The 18834-nt window shown below is 33.6% G+C and overlaps 2 protein-coding genes across 4 annotated transcripts; both read right to left on the bottom strand.

The window, feature by feature from the left end:
- Nucleotides 1-99: 99 nt before the first annotated feature.
- Nucleotides 100-5496, bottom strand: LOC8265579 (3-oxoacyl-[acyl-carrier-protein] synthase, mitochondrial). Of its 3 annotated transcripts, none has more exons than XM_015725244.3 (14): nt 5215-5493; nt 4854-5086; nt 4363-4494; nt 4214-4285; nt 3932-4018; nt 3359-3510; nt 2569-2649; nt 2451-2484; nt 2303-2369; nt 2140-2216; nt 1823-1883; nt 1608-1690; nt 1086-1157; nt 100-678 (listed from the first exon to the last, which is right to left on the bottom strand). In XM_015725244.3, the coding sequence occupies exons 1-14, from the start codon at nt 5339-5341 to the stop codon at nt 514-516; spliced, it is 1443 nt and encodes a 480-aa protein (XP_015580730.1). In that variant the 5' UTR covers nt 5342-5493; the 3' UTR covers nt 100-513. The 3 variants fall into 3 exon arrangements, with proteins under 3 accessions (XP_015580730.1, XP_002528950.1, XP_048232630.1); XM_002528904.4 differs by having other exon boundaries at nt 4387-4494; nt 5215-5492; XM_048376673.1 differs by having other exon boundaries at nt 527-794; nt 5215-5496.
- A 1050-nt stretch (nt 5497-6546) lies between these two features.
- LOC8265580 (phenylalanine--tRNA ligase, chloroplastic/mitochondrial) lies at nt 6547-13813 on the bottom strand. Its single transcript, XM_002528905.4, has 11 exons — nt 13638-13813; nt 13310-13539; nt 12735-12925; nt 12414-12620; nt 12197-12314; nt 11702-11778; nt 8771-8950; nt 8547-8591; nt 8292-8396; nt 6965-7078; nt 6547-6882 (listed from the first exon to the last, which is right to left on the bottom strand). Exons 2-11 carry the CDS (start codon nt 13536-13538, stop codon nt 6832-6834), a joined length of 1317 nt encoding a protein of 438 aa, XP_002528951.2. The 5' UTR covers nt 13539; nt 13638-13813; the 3' UTR covers nt 6547-6831.
- Between the last annotated feature and the right edge of the window lie 5021 nt (nt 13814-18834).

The raw sequence follows: 18834 nt of genomic DNA, 5'->3' as shown, positions 1-18834 counted from the left end.
TAATGACAGTAACTGGATTTAGTAAACAAAGAGAGGACCAAACATCTAATGGGGCAAAACGCCATTTATATGAACCCAAATCTTATAGTCACGATGAAATAGCATCTCAAATGTGAAATTCTATAATTGGATATCCTACCAACAGTATGTAGAATGTGAGAATCATTTGTATCCCTCCTCGGAGGGGAAGAAAGAAACAATTCCAGCAAAAACAAAAAGAAAAAGAAAACAAAAGAATGAAAGAAAGAAGAAAAACATGCATGATTCTCTGTGCCCGTTACAATGTAATGTAAAAGAGACTGAAGACGACTCTATGCAGATCCAGTACACAAGAAACAAGCCTGGTGATATCAGATGTAACTGGTAGATTATAGGCTGCAGTCTGATCTGAATATCAAGAGTTCTAAAATGTCATCCAATGCCAAAATGGCATGATGACCATCATATCATTTCATTGGCACCATACCTACAAAGGTGCTTCATTTTAGCTAACAGCTATGCCCGCAGTGCTGTCTAATAATGTCTTGTGAGCAACAAAGATGCATTTGTTCCTCCAAAGCCAAAGGAATTTGACAAGGCGGCTTGTATCGGCATCTTCTTTGAAGCAGTCAATGGCATAAATTCGTCTTTGAATATGGGATCTGGTTTATTGAGGTTAAGCGTCAATGGAGCGATTCCCTGAAATGTGACGACCATTCTAATATTATTACAAATGCTCCCAACTGGTGAAAGTTCATGAACAAGTTGTGCTGAGAACTAATATCTTTGAGCAGTGGCTTTACAAGTGAAGCAAGCTACAGATGAAAGCAAGGCCATACATGATTCCAAATTCAGACACATAGGTGTAAATCTAATTCAGAAGAACTGTATGGATTTATTGGATCTAATAATTCAAAAGCTTATGTGATCATATATGCAAAATGAACTACAACTATGAGCAGGAGAGAACAGTGTATAGGCACATAAACACACATACAATGGCTAGGATTCACAGTCAAGCAGGTAATCAATCAAATCTTAATACTATAGCATTGAGTTTGCTTTATCTTTAACCAAACAAGATGCAAGTTAACACAATTGCTTACATGGTGTATGGCTAAAACTGAGAAAATTGCTTCAACAGCACCAGCTGCTCCAAGGAGATGTCCGATGGCACCCTGAATTTTAACATAACGATACAAAATTACCACAGCCATTTGTTTGTCGTAAATCAACATAAACACAGTAGATAGCTCATAAGAAAACACTAATTCACTTTGTTCGTTTTTATAAGAAAGATTAAAAGAAAAATAGGTCCACCAAAGCAGGATAATCACTGACTTTCTATGTTATTCCTTTATTATAACTGCTACATCGCTCCTCTGAAGGAGCAAAAATCTTGAATAAAGCACACCGGTTCTCTATGAACATTGATGCAATCAGTGAAAGATTGCAAAGACCAATACACATAATCCTTCTTTGGACGAAAAAAAACATTTGCAGAAATCATACATATGCTACAGCAAGTACCATATTGAGAAACACACAATCTGATACCATTAACTATGCAAAGAAAACTATGTGTGCAATGTCCATATGAAGTAGAACTGGTTAGAAACCTAAATTACCTTTGTGGAAGATAACGCCAAAGCACCTGTTGTTGCATGCTCAAAAAATATGGTTTTGATGGCACTGGCTTCTATTGCATCACCTGGATGAGATAATTAAGAATATGAGACGCACATATAAGTTCCAACTTTCAACACAGGAACTCTCAAGATATGCACCTTTTTAGTTTAAAAAAAATAAAAAAAGCAAACATGTGAAGGTCCAATGAGGTTACCCAAAGGTGTAGATGTAGCATGGGCATTTACGTAATCCACTTGATAGGGATGAAGACCAGACTACAATTAATAAAGAAGCAAGCATGTCAAAATAAACCACTAGATCCATCAGAATGTTGACATTTAAAAGTGAACACCATTAGAGAGAATTGTAAACAGTATGCCATCACCATTAGACAAGACAAAATGGTGGTCCCACAATTCAAACAATGGCAATCTCACATTTCATTTGCAGATATAACCTATGCAATTCAAGTACAAAATATTACACCATAATCCAGTACAGACAAAAGAAAAGTCATTAATGGTTCGTTACCTGTTTTAGGGCACGTGTCATGGCCAAAACAGCTCCTCTTCCATCGGCATGCGGTTGAGTAATATGATATGCATCACCTAAAGAATAGTATTGCCCTTGAAATAAAAAAATTAACCAAATAAAGGCAATAGCAGATTTTAAACTCTACGTTTCAGACAAAAACCTGACATCCCATAGCCGCGAACCTCCGCATAAATTTTGGCTCCTCGTTCTCTTGCATGCTCAAGTTCCTTGATGGGATAAAAAACCAAGAAACAACAGTAATTACTAGAAATGCATTATGAGGTCAAACAAAAGGTGTCTCAACTTACTTCTAATACAAGGACACCAGAACCTTCACCGATCCTGACTCAAAGCAAAGTTAAATCATGATTAGAACAAAAACAAAGTGACAGACAAGATAATTAAACCTGAAAACTATGTGCTTACACAAATCCATCACGATCACAATCAAATGGTCGAGAAGCTTCCAGGGGCAAAGAATTGTATTTCGTGGTCAAAGCCCTTGACCTGAGAACATGAAGTGGCTATTAGCTAAGTAAATTAGCAAATCTGCTGAAGCCTAGTGTCATTAGAAAGTGAGCTCAACATAATTTGTCAAGAAGACATCATCTGATGACAATCAATGCAGTAAGTCTCCTACTTCATTTTCTAGGAATATTTGTAATAGCATTATAAGACTATTTACACTGCACTATACCACTTCCCAGATAGATGGCAAACAAACAGAGGCCCATGAAATCCTCATTTTTAAATTATTTAGTGCTTGCAGTTTCTCTCTACAATAAGTGCTTAAATTGTGGCATAAAGCATTGGCTATTATTCAACCAAGGGATGGTCTTGAGAAGGGACAAGTGGACACATTCTTTATAATTTTTGGTTATGTCCAAAATTTTTGTCATTCTAAATCTTTCAAATTGCTAAGTTTTCTCATAAAGGATCACTAGTTCATAGCCCTATTAGAGCAGGGTCCTGGTGAAGGGACAAATGAATTTAGTCCTGTTCTTCAACGTAAAGAATAGCTCTCAAACAGCAATATTGCAATCACCTAGTGGCAATCCAAAGACTTTGACATTGCACATAAAGTTCATTTCAAGAAAATGGGGCTTTGCAATTTATGCATGCCAGGTATAACTGAGATTCAAATTTCAGGGTCTTAGCTAAGTGTTAACAAGGATTTTTGTTTCCAAAAAGACATACAATTTCATAAAATAATAACCTGCAGAATCCTGCTATTGACAAAGCATCTATGCTGGACTCTGTCCCTCCAGCCACCATAACATCCGAATCTCCAAATTGAATCATCCTTGCAGCATCACCAATGGAATGTGCACCAGTAGCACAAGCAGTCACAGCAGCATGATTTGGCCCCTATATCCAAAAGAAAGGCAGATTATGTCATAATATGTCACTTTGTCAAAATGAATGAGTATGTCCTTGAAGTGGAAGCACAACTTTTCCTTTGGTCAGAGAAACTGAATGGTGAAATATATGAACTAGAGGTTTGCACAGAGGAATCAGCAGCAGCATAAAGAAACTGCTCTAGTACACTCATGATTCTGCTTATTCTAGTAAATAGTCAAACCTTACATAGCATAACCTGAAGAATGGGCCATCATAGTCTGTCACCTAAATATTTTAGCTACATCTTAAAAGCTTCATTTCATGAAAAATCTGTCAACGAGCCTACTATCTTTAAGGAGACAGAGTTCCATTAAAAGATAATTTTACCAGAGTTAAGTCCAACATGAGTATATATGTAAAAAATAGTAGGTAGGAAATATACACGCACCTGGAATCCATACTTCATACTCACATGGCCAGATGCCATGTTGATCAATATTCGTGGGATAAAGAATGGACTCAGCCGACGAAGTCTCTGCAATGAGGGAACGTAGATATGAGATTAAGTTTCCTACTAAAATATAGATCATTATTCTCAAGGGCACTCAGAAACCATGAGGAGATAACGATGATTGCAATAAAGAAGGGTGACAGCATGATGCTAATGATGAGAAAACAAGAACCGGAGGCTTTTACCCTTGAATATATTAAAGGATAACAATAAGCTTACCTTCTCACAAATCATTTGCGACGCATCCAATATATCACTGATACTTCCAATCCCACCACCGATAGAGACACCCTGGTATTCTTCATGTTAAAGAAACATGCATCACCAAAGAGTTAAAAATATGTATACTATTACTACATACTACATACCATCCACATATAGCAATTGATTACCGTTCTTTCCTTATGTTCCTGTTCAATGGGTGCCCATTTTGCATCTTTCAAAGCTTCATCAGCAGCACATAGTGCATATCCTATGAACCTTGATACGGATCGATGCTCCTGAGAAACACAAATTAAAATGGTATAAATGCTATATAGCTGGGTAGAGCATGATAATCCAGCATCAATTAGCAAAACTGTAAGACAAAGCTAACTGCCGCCGAATAATTAAGATTGCAAATGGAACAAAGATATCATAAACTTGAAAAAGAAAAAGACCCATTCTTTTAGTTATTATGTGGAACAAATCTATGTATAACCAAATAGAACTATAATCTTGCTTTACTTTTCAAGTTCAAAGAAATGAAAATTCCAGCAACTAAGGACTTTCAAACATAAGAATCGACTTCAAAGAAGTAAGCACAGCAGATTACAGGGAACACTTGTGGCATACCCAAATGTTCAAGTATATGATATACCTTAGAATTAAGCCACAGTTCCTCATTAAATTCACCGGGAGCAGTTCCAGAGGGGACAATAGCAGCAACTTTAGAGGTCAATTGATTGAAAGTATGCAACTGAGTTTGGGAATCAAAAGTACAGTTCATTTTGAGATCATCAGGAGTTATTGCTCTTATGCCACAATTGCCCTCTATTAACCGCTTCCATGTGGTTTCTACTCCGCAACCAAGTGGACTAACCATCCCCAGACCTGAACTTATCATACAAATACAGTATTACTTACATTGAAAAAAATAAAAAGCACTAGTTTAAGTAGATTACTATAGTGACTATTACAAAAAAATTTTGAAAAGAAAGAAAGAAAGAAAAATGTATTACCGGTGACAACGACTCTGCGAGGAGTGATAGAAGGGGGAGGGCCAAAGTTTGAACGAGAGGAGGAAGACAAGTAACGAATCAAATGGAATTTCCTGCGCAAAGAAGATGAAGATATTGACACTGCCATGGTAGCAGCTTGCTTGCAGGGGCTCTTCTTCTTCAGTATAGAAGATGAGAGACCTGAACGAGAGAGTATGCACCAGCTTGGGGTGTAACTGACGCTAAAACAAGCTCCTTCTAAATTACAAGGCCCGGTTTTCAGTCACATTCTCAGGTTTTCTTTTCTCTTGCTTTATTCAGTCTTTAAAGTAAACGAGTCAAATTTTTATCAATAATTATAAATAATAATGTAAAATGAATTCATAAGTAAATTAAAAAAGTTTTAATGTATTATAGTTATTTATTAAATTTATAAAATAATCATAACTTAAAATGTTTTTAATATGAAAATATTTGACATAACATATAAATTAAAATTACAAATTACCGTATAACTAAAGTTAATTAATAATTTAAAATATTATTTAAATATTATTATTATTTAATTATAAATATAAATTATTAATTAATATATTAATTATACAATAAATATAAAATTATACATCAATATAATATTTATATGTCAAAAATTAATATATATATTAAAATCTCTATATAAAAAATAAACATCCATGTCAAAAGTTTTTATATACCAAAATAATAATTCATTTCCTCCAAAAAAATAATAATTTATATTAAAGAATTTTTGTATTTCGGTATTTATTTATATTATAATATTTTTTTATCATTTTATTATTTCCTTTTATTATATTTCATTGTTTTTTCAGCTCCGTGAGATTTTAACATTTTCACTTATTTTTAGAATTATTTTATTTTATTTTTAGAATATTAATAATTACTAAAAAGTAACATTTCAGATTTTCACAATTTATTTTATAAATATATTTGGAAAACAAACGGAAAAGGGCAAAAAGAAAAACAACACATATGCTCTGGCATGAGGTGCCATATTTATTTATATTATAATTAGGTCCACATGACCGGCCCGAGCTCAGGTCTAGACTTACAAACGGAAAACTTCAGACCCGGTCTAGACTTAAATACTGAAAACTTCAAATCCAGTCCGAACCCGGCCCCGCGCAAAATTTTAAACAGGTCTACTGGAAGTAATTGGCATTAGCTTATAAGCCAAACTTGAAGTACCATCTTCAGCATGATTGTAGCAGAGACAGCAGAATCATTGCAGATTGGAATTGCTCAACAGGGCATGGCTGCCCGTTACAGTAGGGATATCATTCTTGCCAGTTTTTCAAATGCCATAGATTTATGATCTGTTTGCTAAATGGATCATTTCTGTTTGAGCTTTCCACACAAATAACTTATGAGTACTGACATCACTGCCATTATGTAAGATTCCTTTTCTTTTCTATAAGAAAAATGCTACATAGATTTATTACAGAAACAAAATGGTAAAATTGTAGAATGCCCTTGAATGAAAGTGCCTGCAACAATCCATCTGAAATGCTACAAACCGAAGCCTCATCATCTCTAAACTCTATCAGTAACGAAATTTACATATTTTGAGTGGCCGTGTTCGTTTTGCAGCTCAAGAATTTCTCATCTCAAAACAACATTTAACTTGGTCTGCACTTGTTCCCTCACATTCCACTGCATTCAAATTTTGAAGTTATTACAGATGTTTTTTATTATATGGGAGATAACATTACAAACAATCCTAAAATAAACATACCTGCAAATCATTGATCTCCTCATCTGTAAGTGAACGTTCCATTGAGCGATATGCAATCCTATAACAGTGACTTGTCATTCCCTTTTTGTTGGTAAAATTATCTATCAGGCGTACCTGAGTCACAAATAAACCACAATATAGTTCAGCTGCAGAAAAGAGCCCCATCCACCATTTGGCAAGTCATAAGCTCAAAATATTATCTTCCAAGAAGAGAACTGTCAGTAGAAACTTTCAACATTTCAAGGTTCCCAATTTTGCACTGGAATACGTAGAAGGAAAATGGCACTTAAATATGCCCTTAAAAATTACCAATTTAAGCTACTATAGAGATTCTATTATTACTTCAACAATTTGAAACTTCCAGTTCCCATGAAACTGTGAAAGCCATTCAATGTCACTTTAGTAGCCACTAGATGTCCATCACCTCAGTTTGTGTCATTTGAATTGTGAAGTTCACACCAAATTCCAACTTCTATAAGAGTTACAATCACTATAGCACTTCTTTACTATATAATTATCCAAAATATTTATATCAAATGTAATACAAGCTTTTCATAGTTTTCTTTCCTTCTCCAAGTTGTGTTAAAGAGAGTGCTAAACAATCCAATATTACTTGCAAGTCCCTAGCAAATATCAACACATAGGTTTGCCAAGAAAGTCTAATAAGCTACTGCATTTTAAACTCCTAAAATATAACGGAAAATGAGATTATTATAGCCTCATTAAGCAAGACCATAGCTGCCTTGCTGATAAGGATTACAAGGCTTGCAGAATTCATTATAAAACACAGACACTGATCCATTTATATTATTATTATGGACTTGCATAGCTAGTCCTTGACTGCCTTAGTGCTAAGGATTAGAAGGTTCGAGGAATCCATCACAAAGTAGATCCTGTGATCTATTCATGTTATCACGTTGTCATTACCCACCAAGCAAGTTGCAAGCTGGTTTATAAGAATTAAAAGGCCCACAGAACTTATTACATACACATCCTCCAACCATTACCAATTATTCCCTCATCATTGACAATCATATTTCAGAACCTCCTGCAGCAATTACAAATTTAATAAAAAGACTGACACTCAACAATGACCGATATTTGAGTATTCTCATAATGCTCAGTGTCCATGTATCCAAGGAAATAGATCATTTAACTTTATTTGTTTCATTAGCAGATTTAACATAGTTCCATAAAAGAATTTTGACCATTAGTAATCAATGCTATCAACTTGCATGCCCAAAATGACAGCTGAGCAAATAAGGTGGTTGAGGGTTGCTTACACATTATAAATAGTATAAAAGGGAACAAGCATCAACATATATACCTCCTCGACAAGATCACCAGCAATTCCTCTGACAACTTCACATAAATTGTTTTCAGTAAATGATTCATTAATCCAAAAGCTCATGTCTTTATAACAAGGAGGATACTGCAAAAGACATCTCCACATGTAAGTGTCCCAATGCTCAGCCAACCTTTCTAAATGAAAGACGGGACATTTTTCCAAAAATATAAAGGAAAGCACTAGAAAACAAAAAGGAAATAGGTTGCATTGTCAAAAGGGAAGACATAATCGCACCTTTGAGAACGCTTTGAACTTGACTCCCAATTGACCATTATGAAACTACATACAACGAGATATCTCCAAATCAGTTACCCAGTTGTACTAGATTGCTAAATATAAATGATGGAAATTCATGAAATTAAAGTAGACAATCTTGAAATGAACAGAAAAAAAACCTGAATCCATGAAAGAAGCAAGAAAATCAGTAAACTTAAATCATTTAATAATTAAGGACAGACCTGAGAAGTAAAGCGTTCATCAGTTGACCAGAAAAGACGAATATCAGGTATGTCAAATAGAACCATCGCCAGACGCTCCAATCCAAGTCCAAAAGCCCAAGCAACATCCTGAGATCTGCCATTTCTCGTTAAAATTTCTTGCTCAGTGACACCACATCCCAGGACCTCCAACCAGTCATCCTAAGAAATCAGATGCAGTCCAGGAATCAATGGAGAAGGCAATCCCAATATTTGCAAGGACATTCTTTTGCTAAAAAAAGGAAATTGGAATGATGGAAATTTAAATTCTTAAGAAACTAAACATAAGAAAAGTAAATCTTTAACAGTCTCCTGTTAGAATTAAAATTCTTAACTAAGTGCTTTCTAGATAAAAATTACAATCCTGGAATACTTTAGTAAAAATCTAAAAAATTCCGCTGTAAGATTTCAACCATTTATTTTCAAAAAATGGCTGAGATCTGTTTATCCAATATATAAACATCTAATTTTCAAATCAATCTAGAATGTTGCTTTTAAATTAAATGGTCGATATTGTTCAAACATGATTTATCCTATTCAAACCAATATTAGAGGATCTAACTTTAAAATTTTAAAAATAAATTATAATATAAAAATAGTTATAAAATTTGAAATTTAAATAATAATAACTAAATTCTTAAGTAATGAGGATAATAAAATTTAAAACCCTAAGAACTAAAAAGCCTAAGACTTACAAGTTTCAAGACTTGAAATTCTTAAGAACTTAAAATCTCAACAGAAGAACGGATCTTCAAGGTCCTTTATAAGTTAAGACATGTTTAAAGAGCATCTTATAGGGCAGTTTTGGACACTTCTCATATTGAATTCAAGGCTATCCATCAATCTTTGATATGCAAAACTATCTAAAATTATAAAACAAAGAGCATTTTTAATTTTATTTTAAATTTAAATTTAATATATAATATATATTTAAATTAAATATATAGCTTAATCTAATGTTTGCTTTATCACAATAATGGCGCCTTTACCTATTTGTGAAAATGTGATGGTAATAAACCAAACAAGTGTAATATAAATGGAATGTGAAAATTATAAAGTCTAGGTACTGCTAAATTTAGTTCAGCATTTTAACATAAAAGACTAGGCGGACAACAGCTTATTCTTATATATTTTATGTTTCAAAAATGTTAATTCCTTTTTGCAGGATCCATAGATAAAATAAATGTGGTCCACATATAAAGCGTTCTTATTTAGATACATAGAAACGGCCTGAGATAAGGGAAAAAAAAAAAAGAAAGGAAAATTGCACAACCACCATATAAATTCAGAAAAGTAATTGAGAGAGAAAAATTGAAATTAGCAAAATTCTAAAGTCGCATCATTTAATCTAGTGTTTTACAGAGTCCTGTAATTGTGAAATATAGATACAAAGCTCAGTTATCATGACATACACAAAATAAGAAGGTATTAGATTATTATTATATTAGATTTATCAACCCAAAGAATTTGAAATGATCCTTATATTTTAATAATTTTCTACGTTTCCCAATTGTCACCTATATAATATAGCTTATATCACATAAGTTAATAAATGGTAGAAAACAAGAAATAACAAAAATGCTTTACAGATAGTTTAGAAAACCATAACTTTGAGCAAAGCTTTAGCCTGTAAAGGGTAAGAACCCTGTAGCCCAAAGAAAGTTAAACCTTAAAAGCTATTTTACCAGTAATGTGTTGATTCTAATCAAGTTTAGACTAATCTATTTTAACTCAAAAGTATCTATTTATATGGATAAGCTACTTAGATCTTTGACTGGAGCACCATGGATCATGTTGCCTAACTCCTTTAGAGAATATAAACCAAGTTACAGGATTAATCTATTTTGAAATAATGCATAACAATTGTGTACTTGTGAACAGCAAGTGTAACACTTGTTGATGCTCTTGGTGGGTGATTGATAGAGGATCATTAAAAGAGATTGGTTTGGAGAAGGGCCTAATGAGGTAAGGATGTAACACCTACAGATAGTAATGACAGCATTTTCTGCGTGATAAGAAGCTTATAAATATTTTGGACTTTTTCTTTCCACAGATGAGCTAAAGAATTTTATAGCCATCAAGTTATACCCTGATAACTTGTCTACATCGGCCTCTTCAATAGGATGCACCTTTTAGGAGTGACCTCTAAGAGCATTCCTGGGAGGCTCTCTATTTTCCCTCCTTCCTTAAAATTTTTGAGAAGCCACTTTCTCACTCCTCAAATCCAAGGAGTAAAACTGTTTTTCTATTATTTTCTCTTTCTTTCTCTTTTTTGCTTCTCTTTCCTCTCTATCCTCATTATCTTTTTCCTAAATATTTGATTAATAAAAAAAAAATAGAAAGTGAAATAGAGAATGTTGTTGGAACATGCAATATTTCAAGACAAATCAAAATAGGGTGAGATAAATAGTATTGCTGAAGATGCTCTAAGGCTCTAACTAAGGCTTTATACTGGGGAGTAATCATAGGACTTCCTCATTTTGGGATCATGAGATGGCATAAATACTTTAGAATGTTAGATGGAAGGGTTATTTTTAAAATAATTACAAACCAAAAATGCACCTTCCATATTAGTATTTGGCCATTACATAGCCATCAAAATGCAAGCAAGCGAACTGCAAGTCATCTACAAGCCCTACGTTTTTAAGCTATGCAATTTAAAACCTTACAATACCTAATTCATCAGACCATTGAACATTACATAAACATCCACATATAAAGTATCTTAATTGCACTTTTGGAAGGTGATAGAAAATCTTTCTAATGAACCATATGATATAAAAGTTAAAAGTAAAATATAGACCTTCTCTTTTCTTTTTTTTAGGGAATTAGGTGGGGAAGTAATAAGTGAGCTAAAGCAGAGTAATTGTAGGAATGCCTTCTCTACATGGAAATGATAAAATTACACAATACCTTAAAATATATCTCTAGTTCAAATGAAGGATTGGTAAATGGAAAATATGTGTCAATCCAGCGCATCTCCACAGCACCTGATACATTTAGCAAAATCAGCTAAATAATATTCATTAAATACATTCTATGATAGCTTAAGAGAACTCAATCATAAACTTAAGGACAAAATAAGGAAAGTTGTTATTAGATTCTGAGGCATTGCATAACTTGTTTCCAAAGTAAAAATTATGAAATTACAGCCCCACCTCCTACATTAACTCATTGCCAATCCTATAATGCAAATCCAGTAGACTGGCAAGATACACCATTCCGTTACACATATTACTTCTACCACTCAATTTTAGCCACACAGTTTCCAAATAATTAACTAGATATAAACAACCTCAGACTAAATGTCGAGGGCAAATTGTTCTAGAATTCCAAACATCATCATTGCTTCAATTATCAATAGCATTATATGTGCATTTGTGTTTACTCAGATGTAAACTACTTTACCAAATAAGTGCTTTGCTAAACCCTCAAGACATTTCTTTAAATCATCTGCAACAAAAGATGTGGCATCCGAGCCAGATGCTTCCCAATCAGCCGAAGAGAAAACACGAACCCCTTCCATCTGTGTGGTACTAAAATAAATTTATCATAGGGAAAGGGGAGCAGGATTTCCATACATTCTATAAAAAAACCGTGATTGCAGAACTTCTACATATCCAACCTGATGGAAAACAGGGTAATGAGTTGAATCAATAGAATCTCTACGATACACATCTCCAGTTACGAGGAAATGAGTGTGACCATTTCTCAGTAGCTCTGCCTGATGTGCACTCGTATGGCACCTCAGGACAGTTTGAGAGTCAACATAGTACGTATCGTTATAGCTCCTACTTACATGATCAGCAGGAACCAATACATCATCAAAATTCTGCAAGAAGTACATTTATCATCAGTAAGAAAATAACTACAGTACTTCAAGAACATAATCACAATAAAAACATACAAAAGCAGAGCAATGTTAGTCGTCCAGTTTTATATTTACCTGTTTTACAGAGACAAGTGGACAGAGATCATCAAACTTATCAAACTTGTTTGAGAAATTGGTATCAAAATACTCATATATTGCATTCTTCAGAATCCCTATTGGGTGTTGATTCCTCCTATGAAGCTGCATCCCAAGTTTCGAAAAAATCGTATCCGGCACATTGTTTGTAGGGTCATCCCTAACCACATCTGCAAACACCATTATCAAAATTTAATCCCATGAAAACAAATAACTTAACATAACATGATGAAAATAGACCATATGGGTATTGCTTATTACACAGCTGCCAACTAAACAAAGTCTAAACATCTATGTCCAGCCAATGACAGCAATTAATTCAATTAGAACAGCAATTTATCTTCACTAATTACGAAAATAGCACAGGAGATATAACTACACTATAAGCATCTCAAAATCATAGCTTTCCTTTTCGACTACCACAAAACAAAATGTAAACAAATTGCAAACTTTAAAAAACCCAAAACATAAGTTCCTGCTAGAGTAGCAGCAGGACTATTAATCATTCAAAAATCAGAATATAAATTGAGACAGGGGTAAAGTAAAAGTGATACCATCTCTATCAATCTTGACACCACCAAGTTCAAGGACAGAAACGACAGGTCGTCTCCAGCTCTTTTTATTATTATCAGTAGTAGCAGAGAGAGCAGAAGAGGAAGAAGAGAAAGACAAACAGAAAGCGAAGTTATTAATTGCATTTCTTCTTCTCTGAAGAAACAGTGACGATGATTTTCTAATAGAGAAAAGTGTGTAGTTTGTAAAAAAGGAGGCTGTTGCTGCCATTCTGCACCAATTCAAGAGAAACTAAAGCTCAAATTACCAAATAAATAGAAGTATTAATCTTTGCAATCAATTTGAAACAAAAAAAAAAAAAAGAATTACCTGCAGAGTATTTAGTGAGATGGAATAGCTAATCTAAAGAGGAAAAAGCTTGTATTGTTAGGGTTTTTGAGTAATTGGGGATTGAATTGTGAGTGTGGTAGTCTGGTCAGCCACCACAGCCCATTGAGAGAGAAAGATAAGAAGGAGATGTGTTCTTGAGGGGGAAAATGGAAATATAATATCGTTGGAGTCAAGAGGATTACAAGAAAAAAGAAAAAAAAAAAAAGTAATAAAATTCAATTTGACCCTCAAACTTTGCAGTTACTTTTATGTTCAATTTAACCTCTACCACTTTTTATATAAAATTATTTTAATCTATTTTAAAAAATAAGTTCCATTATATTTTAAACTTGAAAAGATTTAAAATTTAATTTGAATTATATTTTGATAGTTAATACACTTGTATGTGTTCTTGTCCTCTTATGGGTCCTTTTATCCTCTTTGTAGGTTTCATTTATATTTATGGCTACATATGCCGATTAGATCCATTGCATATAATGTAAGTACTGAAGTTGATGAAATTGTCTCTTTCATTATAAAGATGGTTCTAATAAGATTAGACACACTTTCTTCATTTTGATTGGTAAGTTATTCTCTACTAAACCAATTAATTTAAAGCTAATGACTACTGTTTTGAATAAGATTTGAGGGTACCTTCAGGGATTCTCGATTCAAAAATTCATAATGAGGAGTTACTGCATTTCTATTTTCAATCTAAATATGATCAACATCAAATTTTCAAGGATGCTTCTTGGCTTTATAAGCATATGCTCTTGCTTTTTCAAAAAACGAGCTGAGGGAAAACAATATATTGATTTGGATTTTTAATTTTACCCAATGTAGGTGCAACTTTGGGGCCTTCCACTTCGCCTTCACACTAAAAAGGTTGCAAATCGACTCGGTAATAAATAGGACAAGTTGTTGATTTGGGTTTCTTCACACTTCCATCTTATGAATCAATCTTGAAAACCAAGGTTCTAGTTGATGTTGGCAAACCTATTCGTTGTGGTGTTTATTTGGGTATCGAGTCTAAAAAGATTTGGATTGATCTTTACTATGAGTGCCTACCGTTATTTTGCTACTACTATGGATTCCTTAGGCATGATGATGCTAATTGCTACAAAGCTTTCTTAGATGATCAAAATGGTGAAATAAAAGAAATTAAGTTGGGACCATGGTTACAGGTAGAATTCTCTGGACAAAGGCTTCTTGTTGGACAGACCCCTCTCATATCTTGTTATGTGGATGGTCTTAGACGCCATCCTGATTCTCTAATTTAACATCTTTCTATGTTACAAATGCATAATAAAAAAACTTGGATGCCCATTCTCCTCTCTGCAATATAACTAATATTGTTATACAAATATGCCCTCCTGCTATTACAGATTATATACACCATCACACCAACCTAGAGCATACACTGACAGTACTCTAAGGCGGTCTCATTTTAAAATGTTGCCTCGGGGGAGTTCTTCTATGACAGGTAATTCACCTTCGGTGGACCATGATCCTAGTAATAAAAGGGGAAAGACTGATGGTTTGTCTTATCACTGTGATAAATTTTTTTATGTGAATGACAATGTCAATATTGATACTTTTTCATCGATGGACGTAGCCAGCCGTGAATAGCCCCATCCTACGATATGAAGATTGTGTGTTGGAATGTACAGGGGTTGGGGAACGCCCTTACTCTACAAAGTTTATGTGCGCTTACTCGTATAAAAGCCCCATATATATTATTTATAATGGAAACAAAAATTGTGAAGCCATGGTTTGTTTGAAGCTTGAAGTTGTTGGTTGAAATTCATGTCATGTTGTCAATCCTATAGGATATGCTGGTCGATTGGTGGTTTGCATGAAAAGATTATGTTAATGTGTGTGTGGTTGCTTTTAAGTCCTTTTCTATTCATTGTACACTTTCATATACCTCATTGCTTGAGCTATAAGATATTATTTTCTTGCATTTTAGTGTAGATTTTTTTTGTTCTTTACATATGGATTGTTACATGATACCCAACCATCATTATCTTTGGATGTTATCTGTTGTGGTGATTTTAATATGCTTTTAGATCCTGGTAAAAAATGAGGGAATGATGCATATGACCCTTCAAAGCTGGAGCAAATGGTCTCTTTTGTTCAAGATATGCAGTTACTAGATCTTGGTTGTGTGGGTTACTTATACACGTAGAATAACCGTTGACATGGTGCCACAAACATTAAAAATTGATTGAATTAATTCTTAGCCAAAAATTCTTAGTGGAACTTTGACTCTTCTACAATTGTTCACCATTTAAAGTGGATTCTAATCATAAACCCATACTCTTGTTGATTGATGGTGATGGATATGTTCTTCAATAACGACTTCATTATAACTCTAGATGGTATAATAATGATTAGGTCAGAAATCTAATTGAACAAGCATGGCAGCATTCTTGCGGAGGCTCTTCTATGTATCTATTGTTTACTAAGTTAAAGGAATGTTGGCATCAAATGGTTGATTGAACTAATCAGGAGAAAACTAACTAAAAGAAGCAAATTTACCATTTAAAGAATCAATTATCTCTCCATAATTCCTCTTATGCTTCTTGGGATAGAGATGCGATGGTTGCTTTGGAATCAAAATTGCAAGTTCAAATTAATGCTGAAGAGATTTATTGGGCTAAGAAGTCTTGCCAATAGTGCTAACACTCGAGGATTGAAATACTACTTAATTTCATGCAACAACTAAGCAACAATACATTAGAAACATAATACTAGGTTTAGAGGACTCTAATGGCTCTTGAAAAACAGAGCCACTACAAATCAAGTCCATAATATATTATAACTTTTCATCGGTTTATATGAGTGAGAATCCACAGTCCTTTAGGACTATTGCTACTGAGCTATAACCTCAAGTTAACCAAAGAATGAATGCTGCTCTAATCAAGTTTGTATGTGATCAAGAAATACAAGATATTGCCTTCTTTATTAGTCTATCAAAGTCCTCAAGAGATGATGGTCTGACAGAAAATTTTTCCATTACTATTGGCCTGTCATTGGATCAGATGTTATATAGGTTGTTTGAAGCTTATTTAAGATTGGGAAACCGTTAAAGAATTTTAATCGTGTAATAGTGGTAATGATTTCTAAAGTTGCTTCAGTCTTTAGAGTTCAACAATTGCGTCCGATTAGTTTATGCACTGTATTTTATAAGATCATCTCTAAGGTATTAATTGCTTGACTAGAAAAAGTTAATGTTAAAGATTATTCATTGCTCTCAAGGTGTATTTATTTAAGATCACTTAATTAGTAATAAAATTCTCATGGCCCAAGAGATAATGCACTCAATGAAAACTATAGCTCATGGGATTCGACGAGATATGGACTTAAAACTTTATTTAAGTAAAGCCTTATGATCGTGTTGACTGGCGATTCTTGAAACATATGCTCTGGAAACTTGATTTTCACAGTTATTAGATAAGGTGGGCTATGGAATATGTGACATATATAACATATCAATATGTGACATCTATAACATATTTTATTCTAGTCAATAGAATAGAAACTGATCTTATTGTGCCTTTCTATGGCCAATGGCAAGGTGATCTGTTACCACCTTTTCTCTTTCTAATTTGTGTAGAGGGTTTCTCACATATGGTATCAACTACAGAGCAAAGAGGTGACATTATTGGAGTAAGAATTAACTAGTATAGTCCCAGTGTCTCACATTTACTATTTGTTGATGATTCTCTCTTATTTTCTTGTGCTTCAGATGTAGATTATGCTACAATTGTATACTTATTCTGCCAATATTATTGCGTAAATGGTCAACAAATTAATTTGGAAAAATCATTTGTTTTCTTTAGTAAAGACACTCATATGGCTTAAAGATTACAATATGGCAGCATGTTAGGAATTCAAAATATTGAAACTCAAGATCGGTATTTGGGTTTATCTTTAATGGTGCATCAGTTTAAAAAGGAGACTTTCAGTGCTATAAAGAAAAAATTAGCCAGTATTTTATTGGGATGGAAGGATCGTCTTTTTTCTCCTCATTGTAAGGAAATTCTACTTAAGTCTGTTGCTGTAGCGCTGCAAGTATATTTAATGTCATGTTTTTGCTTACCAATTGGATTATGTAATGAACTTAATCGTATGATGGCAATATATTTATGGACAACAAGTAAGAGACATAGAGGTATTCATTAAGTGTAATGGAAAAAATTATGTGATAGAAAGTTCTGTGATGGTTAGGCTTTTGTGATATGTTTGCTTTTAATCTTGCATTACTAGCTAAGCAAGGTTGGCATCTTTGTAATTTAGAGGACAATTTGTTTGTAAAATTTTTTAAAGGTTGCTATTGTCCACACTTTTCATTTCTTCATGCTTTGGTGGGTGTAAACCCAAGCTGGGCTTGGAGGAGTATTATAGAAGGAAGACATATCTTGGTCTAAAAGTTACGATGGATAATTGGTATAAGTGATCGAGTGGGCTATTTCAATGATCCTTGAATTCCATCTATATATCCATACAAATCTCATTTAAGATTGGGTCCTAATTATGGACTTTTATGTGTTAGACAACTTTTGGATGAGAGTGGTACTCACTGGAATTCTTCATTAGTGCAGGAATATTTTTCATCTGATGATGCTGCTATGATCTTTTCTATGTCTGTCAGTTGTACAGGTGTTTCAAATTTTTTGATTTGGCATTTTACTTGTAATGGCAAGTACCAAGTAAGTCTAGATATTTTTTTAGCTATGGAATTACATATCTACTTCCAATTTAAATTCTAAGTGCATGACATCTACTGAGTGAAAATATGTACGAAATTTGAGTTTACCTCCAAAAGATGAAATTTTTTTTATGGCAGTGTCTATCAAGCAAGACTGTTGTTCGGCATAATTTGCGGCGACAGATTTCTGTGATTGATCCATCTGCCCTTTATGTGTTAAAAGAATATTTAATAAAAAGTAAAAAGAAGATAAAAGAAGTGGAAAAAAGAAATAGGGAACTTATAAATAACAATGAGTAGGGCTGAATACGAGACTTGAAAATTTTGAACCGTTCTTGAAAAATTGAACTGAAAGTATTCATAACTAAAACTATCTATTGATTATTTGATCTTTTCTAAATCGGGTTGTACTGAAATTTTTTTTTGGTACGGTTCTAAATCTCATCAGTTATTTATACCGAGAATTGTATCAAACCATTTTGT

Source organism: Ricinus communis, chromosome 7, assembly GCF_019578655.1.
Source record: "Ricinus communis isolate WT05 ecotype wild-type chromosome 7, ASM1957865v1, whole genome shotgun sequence".
Lineage (NCBI taxonomy): Eukaryota > Viridiplantae > Streptophyta > Magnoliopsida > Malpighiales > Euphorbiaceae > Ricinus > Ricinus communis.
Note: the sequence above shows the minus strand (reverse complement) of the source record. Positions and strands in the feature narration are given on the sequence as shown.